Raw genomic sequence first — 11,015 nt, 5'->3', positions numbered from 1 at the left:
TCTGTTTCAGCCATATACCTGCCCACTGCTCCATCTGGGCCATATATCTGCCCATGGCTCCATTTAGGCCATATACCTGCCCATTGCTCCATTTGGGCCATATACCTGCCCACTGCTCCATCTGGGCCATATACCTGCCCAGTGCTCCATCTGGGCCATATACCTGCACACTACTCCATTTACTGCATCCTCCACCACTTGCTTCTGTTGTATTTGAGACACCTCTGGTGATGCAGGTGGCCTATTTTCTAGGGAGGAGCCATGACCCCTCTCCAGTGAAGCACCTATGACCTTATTGCCTCATGCTTCTCAGCAACAACCACTGCAGGGGCAGGATATGATGGATATGCCTGGTAAGTCATTATGTCATCTATACTTACAGTGAGGAGAACAGTCAGAAGTCTGACATAAATTATGGACATATCGTGAGGTAATACAGTAAAATATTTAAAACACGTCAGCACTTGTGAGTGGAAATAACTGCTTCTGCCTCTTGTAGAAAGTGAAATTATTACAATAGATTTTTTTTGCTGTTCTCACTTCCTATACTCTTCCCTTTCTCTTACAGCAGTGCTTTTTCTTGTTTTTAAAAAAAATGTGGTAACTGCTCAATATAACCGCTGTCTAACTACAATAATGAACTGGGAAAGAGAATCTACTGATATTATGGAAAAATGTGCTATACTCACAGCCTATGCATAGAAATAATTTATTCTGCTGTATATATGCTTCATACCTCCTGTCTAACTAAATTGATAAGTTGTCAGTTTTGAACATGAAACACTTTCTTTGTACTATGCTAAGAAGCTGTATGTAAATATTATATGTTTGTATATTATGATCTGTATCTGGAGGTTTTCTCCCCATGACTATGTTGAAAATGGGTTCTTTTGACCCAGTTGGACAAACAAATATCAAATAAATAAATAAATAAAAATATTTCCACATTCTGCTTGCGCTGACAGAGAAACGGTATATCAGAGAATTGTGACAATTCTAACGAAATATGGTAGAATAACAGATACGCACCATGGTCCCACACATATCTTATTTTATCGTATGACAGACAGCAAGGAAGTGTGTGCCCCTTGCAAATAGGCTAGCATACATAAGCAGAACATGACAAAGTTACACACAGGGACACTCAGGGTAATGCAACTGCACTGTAAAATGGTTCATCATAATCGAGTGCCTTGGTAACCTAACCTTTTAAAGAAGTCACCTAGGTGGAGCAGACATGATCTACCTTTAATGAAGCCAGACTGGTTGGGGTCAAGGGACTGGAGATAAAACATGTTGTTGTTAATCGATTCAGCAATTATTTGTTTCATGGCCTTACAGACAGTGCTAGTAAGGATAATAATGCTATAATTTCTGAGATCATTAGTGTGATCGCTTTTTTTGTATCGCTTTTACTTATAGAAGAGCAATCATTTTTATTTAAAAATTCTTCAAGACTGAAAGTGTTACTAATTTTACTTTTACTATTGTCTCCAAAATTTATTTTTCTATAAGAAGGTCTTTCTCATGGCACGATCACAAAAGCCCATCAATAATGTAGTATTATAAAGTATCAATGTACTAAGCAAAAAGAGATACAGTATCTGAAATAGTCTGGCTAAATACAAATGTGAAACAATTCTCAGGAAGAAAATATAGGCTTACCCTGGTTTGATTTCTGGAGGTTTTGGCAATGGTTTCAAAAACCCTTCTTTTCCTGTGAGCCAGTATGTCTCTTCAATGCCTTTACCCTAATATAAAAAACACACATTAAAAAATTAGTCCAGAGTATCCGACAAGGCAGTTCCTCACTACAAATAAACTGACAAGACTGTGTACATCATAAATAGACATGCTATGAGCGTATTCATGCACTCATATGGCAAAGCCTTGCACTTTATTTTTGACAGAAAAAAAATAACCATTCAGCATCTATGGAGGAGTTAAAAAAGCATTTTGTCAGGAAAAGGGCCTTTATACGTAGAAGCAGTGATGCCTCATAGCTGAATTGGCAAGGGCAGTAGAAACAGATCGTTACTGGTCCAGTAAAATGCTGTATAGTCTTAGAGAAATAAATATCTTACAAAATATGTACACTCCAATATTTCCAGTTTCATTATTACTTGAGAGCAAATGCCATTTCTAGTTTGTTCTGCGTTGACTAAATCTTTGCCACGATGTCCTTCATCTCTTTAAAGTGACTAACTTATCTGATTCATTAACCTACTTGCCATAAGAACCCACTGTCCACGTGGTAACTGATGCATATCTTATCAGAGAATACTCAAACTCCCACTGCAATGATCCTTTAAAGCACTGCTACTTTAAACCAGGTTTTTACTATGACAGTCGTAAAACAGACCCAGTACATACAGAAATGCACATATGCATGTGCTTGCTTGTGCGAACACACACACACACACACACACACACACACACACACACACACACACACACACACACACACACACACACGCATGTACACACACACACACACACACACACACACACACACACACACACACACACACACACACACACACACACACACACACACACCTGAATTCTGGACAAAGCCAAAAATAATGTGGAAGAAAGGCACAAAAAACAGAGACAGATTTTAAAAATATTGTTCTTATGAACTTGAAAGTTGTTAGAATAACAGGTTTTGCATTAGCATACAATTTCTGAAGGATGTGAACTTTGAAATCCATCCATCCATTCACAATTTCTTGTTTTCAAATTTTTTTGGACATGGGGTCAGGGTGTCACTTCAACAAAGATAATCATTTGGAGCCAACAGTCACACCACCAGGTGGCTAACCCTACCACAATTCTTCCATATCACACAAGGAAACCGGAGCACCCAGAGAAAACCTACTCAAACACAGAGAGGGCATGCAGACTCCACACAGAAGGCACCCCTGCCAAGAATAAAGATACAGGACCTCCTGGTGTGAGGAGAGCATTTATCATTATTAAGTGACTTTAATCCTCATTGATTTGACATACAACCACAAATATTATGAGGAACAGTACACAAAAAAAAAAAAAAAAAAAACAAATATGAGGCAGTCTGTACATTCCATGAAATTCCAGACAGTTGAGAAGATGACACACACACATGCTAATAATGCTCAAGGCATCCTTTATTTTGCTTTCTATTTTATGTTTTTTTTTTTTTTTTTTTTGTCGTATGTACCTATGGCATTGAAGCAAAATTTATTTACTACTTCTGGAAGTAAGCAAACTAAACTAAACTAAATTAAAATAAATAATGGATAAAAGCCCTTCCTCTTGTTCCACCCATTTTGATACTGAAATGTGCACTTCTCTTTCATAGTTATTTTTCATGATTTTAGCAATTTAAAAAATAAGTCCATGTAACAGTTATATTAAATTATTCTTATTATTTAAAATAGCCAATATGTTTGCTGAAATTATTTTACCCAATGAACTTTGAAGCCTAAAATGTTTATACATTCATAGCTTCTTACTAAGCACATGGCCAATGGAGGCCATTGACAAGTTCAGCCACATGACCCACTACTGGTAAAAGACCATCGACAAGTTCAGCCATGTGACCCACTACTGGTAGGAGACCATCGAAAAGTTCAACTATGTGTCTCAGTACTGGTAGGAAACCATCGACAAGTTCAGCCATGTGACCTACTACTGGTAGGAGACCATCGACAAGTTCAGCCATGTGACCCAGTACTGTTAGGAAACCATCGACAAGTTCAGCCAAGTGAGCCAGTACTAGTAGGAAACCATCATCAAGTTCAGCCACGTGACCCAGTACTGGTAGAAGACCATCGACAAGTTCAGCCACATAATGCAATACTGGTAGGAGACCATTGACAAGTTCATCCACATGACGCAATACTGGTAAGAGATGATCAACAAGTTCAGCCACATGACCCATTACTGGTAGGAGACCATTGACAAGTTCAGACACATGACGCAATACTGGTAAGAGACCATCAACAAGTTCAGCCATGTGACCCACTACTGGTAGGAGACCATCGACAAGTTCAGCCACATGACCCAGTACTGGTAGGAGACCATCGACAAGTACAGCTACATGACCCAGAACTGGTAGGAGACCATCGACAAGTTCATCCACGTGACCCAGTACTGGTGGGAAGGTAGTAGTACCCCCGTTAAGCAGATTTTCCATATATCCCTGGTCACACATCCAGTCATCCAGACTGGTTTTAAAGGTTGTTAGGTATGTACTCTGCATGATATGCAAGGACAGCTTATTCCTATTCATTCTTAAAACCACATGGCCTTAAAGTATTCCAATTGAAAATACAAGTAGCTTCTTTCGCCAATAAAATCAAATCAGTGGTTTTCCACGTGTCATTTTAGACACACTGTGGTTGTAAGCAAAAAAGAAGTTATGGCAATGTAACCTGCAACATGATTACTAACACAACCCAGAACTCCCCCCCCCCCACACTTTGACATTCTTTATTTCCATGATGTGTTTCCCCAGTGTAATCATTCTGGCTGAGGCAGCCCACCTGCAGCCCTAGAACATGAATAAATCAGGCTGTCTCTGTATAATTTTATAATTCAGCAAACATTTCCTGTCTGACTATGATATGTGATATAGACTTGTGTATAAAAGACAATAACCACACAATAGGTGACTTCACAATCATACCTGAATAATTGAATCATGCTGAACTATACCATGTTGGTAAAAGAAAAAAAAGCTGGCACTTGTTTGCATGCTTATTTGTGTAACATTATAATGTTTTTGTTTTCATTTCTTGCTCATATTTACTTTATGGTTTTCATCAGCTAATTTTTTTGCTTTCTTTCTTATTCTCCGCTTATGTATAATTTAGTTATGTATTTATGTACATACTTGCATTAATGTGTGACTTTATCTATCTATGTGTCTGTCTATCTATGTTCCCATTTATGTTTGATAATTTAACTGATTTATTTGGCATACAATGAGACACAAATTTGTGACTGCTATCTATCTGTCTGTTTGGTTTATCTTTGAAAGCTTGAAATGCACATTGTCGAAAGACAGTTGTGCGGAAGTATGTTTCCAAGTTTCCAGATAACTGAATAGAAATGCAACAAATGTGCAATGAGCGAATGCACATTGACATTCGCACATTGAAGAGTCGGCATTTTGGGTGCGGAGTGCACTATAGTGGGAATCAGGAAGTGGACCCTTTCCACACTGTAGTGCGATCTCGGAGTTAGAATAATAAAGTAGGGGGTGTGGGGGTGCAGGGGGGCTTGCCCCCCTGCATTATGATATGTATTTGAAATTGTAGTTCGAAAATCAGCGAATCTGCTTTTCGATTTGCTGATTTTCGAACTTCGGTGTAGTTTGGAATGACAGTTTTCATCATTTTGCATCGCACAAAGTGCTGCTCAGCAGGTTGATTTTCAACCTTTCATAGGTAAACCATCGGTTTATTTCAGAATACATTACATTGGCTTTGTTTTAGGACTATCTGACATGCTATGATTTCTCACATCACGTGTGTTGGTATAGTGTGGCATTGCTTTATTTTAAGACTATCTGAGATGTTATGATTCCTCATATCATGTGTGGTGGTATAGTGTGGAATGGCTTTATTTTAACCCCACCTGACACGTTATGATTCCATTTATCACATGTGCTAGTATAGTGTGGAATGGCTTTATTTTAAGACCATCTGACACGTTATGATTCCTCACATCATATTTGGTGGTATAGTGTGGAATGGCTGTATTTTAAGACTATGTAACACATTATGATTCCTCACATCACATTGTGGTGGTATAGTGTGGCATGGCTTTATTTATGCACTATCTGACATGTTACGATTCCTCACATCACATATGCTGGTATAGTGTGCCATGGCTTTATTTTAAGACTATCTGACACATTATGATTCCTCACATTACATGTGTTGGTATAGTGTGGCATAGCTTTATTTTAACACTATCTGACACATTATGATTCCTCATGTCACATATGTGTTGGTATAGTGCAGCATACCATTTGCCCATTGGTACTTACACGGCATATTTCCACCTTGTCTTTGCTCCACATTATACTCTTTCTCCCTGGGGTTGGTGCATTATTTATTTTTCTAAGCACAAGATGAATGATTACCAGCTGAGTGGGCTAGTGCTACATGACAATAAGTGGACTGTAAGTACATGCAGTGGTGATATTTGATGTATAATGAACACCTACCCAGGGGTGTTATGAAGCCCGACGCTGCAGGGCATTATCGCACTTAGAGAACGGGCTGTCTGTAAAATTGTTGTGTTTTACTTACTTTTTTTTAAGTAATATTTTATTTTTTTACATATTTTTGATGTAAAATAGTTCCTCCCCCTAATGTTTCAAACTTTCTGTAGCATATGTTAATGGTATTGGAGGAAGCATTTTGCATAACAAAAAATATATAAAAATAATATAGTACATAAAAAAATAAACAAGTAAGTAAAACACAACAATTTTACAGACAGCACATTCTCTAACTCTCTCTCTCTCTCTCTCTCTCACATACACAGTCTCTTCTGCTTTCATGCACACATACAAACCTTACCACAAGAAACTATTGTTTTTGGGGGACCCCAATATCGACTGGATCTCCTGCAGCAGTCCCTCCACAACTATTCATATCAGCCTTCATGGCTTCTCTCAACTTATCCATTCACCTACAAGAACGGATAAGCACACAGAAAGAGAATCCATCCTCGATTGGATACTCACCAATCAACCAAATCCCTCACTGCTAGCAGGCTGCCTCCCAGACAGCCTGAGTGACCATCTCATTACATTTCTCCTTAGAAGAAAAACTCACCAAGAAAGGCATACTAGATACATCACTATTAGATATAAAAATATTTTTTGCCCCAAACTCTCATATTAGCACTAAATGTCTGCGACTGGCAACCACTACAACATCTCCCACTCAATAATGCCACAGACCACTTCAATCCCACTTTTTTAAACATCCGAGCTGAATTAGCACGGAGGCAGACTATTTGATCTAAATCAAACTATACAGTATGGCTATCCACAAATACTAAATCTCTTCTGAAACAGAGGGGTAAGGCATGGCACACTTGGCACAAAGATTAATCCTTCATAACAAAACAAACCTACCAGCAGCTTAGAAACTTACCCAAGAAAAAAATTAAACTTAACAAAATAAATTTCTACCATAACACACAATTTCAACACCAAAACAACCCCAAAATGTTCTGGGCCACTATCAATAAAATTCTCCACCCTGGCAGTATCAGTACCCCATCCCATACTATTCCTGATAACACATGACCTATTGACACCCATTTCAACAAGTATTTTGCAGAATCTATACTAGCTCTCACAAAAGATATTACACTCCTTTAGATACTCCCAAACTGACCTCTAACAACAACAACACCTTCTCTTTTCATCCAGTTCCAGTTATTGTTATAAAAAAAAATCTACTTAAACTTAAACCCACCACTCTCGCAGCTGACAAACTTCCTGCAGAATTCCTAAACTTAGCAGCAGAAGCCATTGCATACCCTGTTTGCATTCAAATAAATAGATCCATAACTGAACAAAAAAATCACAGACATATGGAAGATTGCCCATATCATTCCCCAACATAAAGGAGGAAACTCAATAGAGCTTTCTAATTTCAGACCCATCGTCATCCTGTACCCTCTCTCTAAAATCCTCGAAAGATGCATCCATTCTCAACTCATGTCTCATCTTCTCAATAACAACCTCCCATCCATGTCACAGCATGGCTTTTGCCCCTACCACAGTAATTCCACTGCCCTTTTATCCTTTTCTGATACAGTCAGCTATTATAGGAATAGTGGTCTTATTGTCTCTTCTACTTTCCTTGACATGTCAAAGACATTTGACATGGTCTCTCACATCAAACTCATAAACACTCTATCCGAATTTAACCTTAGTTGCTCCACTGTCAGCTGATTCAGGAATATCTTACAGGATGTAAACAAGCTGTACTCTGGCAAAACAATCTATCCCCTTTGCGTCCAGTAAATCTGGGTGTCCCACAGGGGATCCATCCTTGGACCACTCCTATTTACTCTCTTCACTAACAAACTTCATATTGCCACCGGACAAGCTTCTCTTGTCCAATATGCAGACGACTGTACCTTAATATGTGCCTCATCCTCTCTACAACACTTGCAGTCAATAACCCAAGAGGCTTTCTCAACAGTTGAAAAATGGTTAACTGACTCACAACTCATTCTAAATCCAAGCAAAACTAAACGTATGCTCTTCTTCCTGGGTAAATCCCCTAACTCTCCACCTCCTTTCTCTATATCATCGACGAACCTCACCATCATCTGTCCTGTACCTCATACTAAATTCTTAGGTGTCATTATCAACTGCTCACTCAAGTTTGACCTACATATATCCCACACCATCAAAAAAGTCAATAAAAACCTCTGTAGTCTTTATAGGCACAAACACTAGCTAACAAACAGTACCAAGGCTACCCTTGCAACCACACATCTAAACTTCACTCTCCTGTATGCCTCATCCATTTTTACTAATCTAAAGAAGGGTGACCTTACTAAATTGGAGAGCTGCTACCATAAGGTTGCAAAATTTGCCAGAGGGCTCAACTATGGAGAATGCCATTGCCTAGCACTGAAACACTTAAATTGGCTTGAACTACCTAACTTACTTACCTATAACCAACTTGTCACCCTCCACACTCTTATCCACCAACCAGAAAAAGTCCTAGTTCAACTTTATAATACCACGCATCCTCTACACCCAACTAACAAGGCTGTGTTAAGTATTACCAGAGTTAACAACATAACTGGCCAGTCAGTCTATTCATCATGCATAGCTAAGCTTTGGAATAGTCTACCCACTGACTTACGAGCAATTACTGATAAACAATGCTTTAAAAAAGACCTTAAATCTTTCCTTCTTAACTCCAAACTTTGTAACTGTCCCACTCCTTCTGACATTTACATCATGCACCTATCTCACCACATTTCTACTACTTCCAGAGGCCTTTACTCAGCTAATCTCCTTCTGAAAAGCCTTACCCTATCTATGATTTCCTCCTCAGTTACAAAAAGTTAAAGATTCCAATAATCTGAAGGTACATAATTGGTGGATTTTTATATTGTTGTCTCTTTTCTGCTACTTGAATTTTCCTTTTTCAACGTAAATGTTGTATAACTCTTATCCTATAATTTTGTTGTACTATGTAAAAATTGCCTGTGAACATTTTTGTAAACTTTGTCTAATTTGTGGAGCTTTTCCCCCGGGCCTCTTCAGAAAAAGGACCTGTATCCAGTTGGACCTTCCCGGTTAATAAATGTTAAATAAATAAAATAAAGAAACACACACACACACACACACACACACACACACACACACACACACACACACACACACACTTTTTTCTGTTTATTTTTTTACACACGCTAAACAACAAAAGCGCTGCTTAGCGAGTGTAAAGTAATGGCGGCCATTTTTTTTTTCACTCCAAGCTCAACAGCAGCTTGATATGCTGCCATAAAGTGGTGAACTCATTTTTCAGTGGGCATTACTCGCACATTAATACCCTGCTGGAGAATGTTCCTTCTCCAATCAGGGTGCTGATGTACAGTTTGCCCGTTCTCTAATCATCAGTAATAACATTTGCCAATCATTGTGGATGTACTTTTCCCTATTGCTGTGTAACTAGGGAATTGGTATGCTTAAATTGTGGGTGTGGGGAATCTATTCTCACAAGGGATTGTGGGGAGTGGGCTTGCTTCTCCAATAGACTTGTTTTCCAATCAGCAAAACTTTGCGTTTGGTAATTAGTGTTTCATTTTGATTTTATTTTTTTAAATGTATTTGTTAACTGGGGTACAACTCTCATCTAAGAGGACTACGTCAGGTCCAGCCTGGGGAGTCAAAAAAAAAGGAACTAAGTACATTAATAGAATGGCTTTTAGTGAAAGTAAATTCAGTAGATTGACATGATTCAGTGTTACATACTTCATTGGAGCACTGCAGTCTTCTGACTTGCCCATCTTTACTAACTCCAGATAAACAACATGGACTAGAAATGCCTTATGTACTGCAACTTAAGTATACCCAAACAGGTGCCTTCATTCTGTGTCATAAATGTTATGTTTTAATTTGTTGTAGCTAGCAGCTAACAATACTGTATTTCACTTTGTCATTGACAGCTTTGCCAACATATATGAAGTGCTGAAGTAGAGAGTGCGGTTTGTTCTCTAAGTGCAGATATATTCCTCCTCACTTACCTTCAGTTCTGTTTTTCCTCTAATTTCTATTTTATAACCTTCCTTCAGATTATGCAGTAGTCTTACTGTGCTTTGATTGACATGAATTCTGTAAGCTGAAAAGAAAATAACATACATTAGGCATTACAATATTATCAGAAGCATTTGATTGAGTCCCACTGAAAAACTACGCCTTGTGTGAAAATAACATATTGTACTTATCTGTGAGCACATTATAATACAAAATTATGTGTGGCAAAACATTATTTAGGTCTTCCATTATATAAATATTCATATTCAATAAATGGACAAACAATGAAGGAAGGGAAGGAAAGCAGTTTGATTTGCGTACATCTTCTAGTAATCTTTCCTCAGGAATAACATATTTTCTAATTTGACATCCCAAAACATATGCTACTTGGCATTTCTTACAATTTCCCAACACTGTACAGTTTCATAAGTTTTTTCAACAATAATTTGGAAAAACATACTCAGGAAAATACTTTAGCATTTACATTCTTCTTAAAACTATTATGTTAACCATCATTTCTTTGTCTGTAGTACTGAGTTACAACTTTTGTGGAGTCAAACAGTTCTGTTATTTACAAGATGGCTTATATTAAGAGTTATGCAAGCTAAATACAAAATAAAAAATAAAAACAAAACATCTAGGCATCCATGAAAACCTTGGTCTAGATCATTTTAAAATGTCATGAATGTAAAAACTGCAGTGCATTTATAAAAACATT

General features: G+C 37.9%; 1 protein-coding gene across 1 annotated transcript in view; it reads right to left on the bottom strand.

Annotated features, from left to right (window-relative positions):
- Positions 1-1,661: 1,661 nt before the first annotated feature.
- LOC122803256 (retinal guanylyl cyclase 2-like) overlaps positions 1,662-11,015 on the bottom strand; it is a 665,947-nt gene continuing 656,593 nt past the window's right edge. Inside the window, exons 16-17 of the mRNA XM_044072849.1 lie at positions 10,288-10,382; positions 1,662-1,751 (exon numbers count right to left, since the gene is read on the bottom strand). Coding sequence (XP_043928784.1) covers positions 1,662-1,751; positions 10,288-10,382 — 185 coding nt within the window. The remainder of the gene's footprint in view (positions 1,752-10,287; positions 10,383-11,015) is intronic.

Source organism: Protopterus annectens, chromosome 5.part1, assembly GCF_019279795.1.
Source record: "Protopterus annectens isolate FY-2018-M chromosome 5.part1, PAN1.0, whole genome shotgun sequence".
Lineage (NCBI taxonomy): Eukaryota > Metazoa > Chordata > Ceratodontiformes > Protopteridae > Protopterus > Protopterus annectens.
This window is presented reverse-complemented; position numbering and strand designations above follow the sequence as displayed.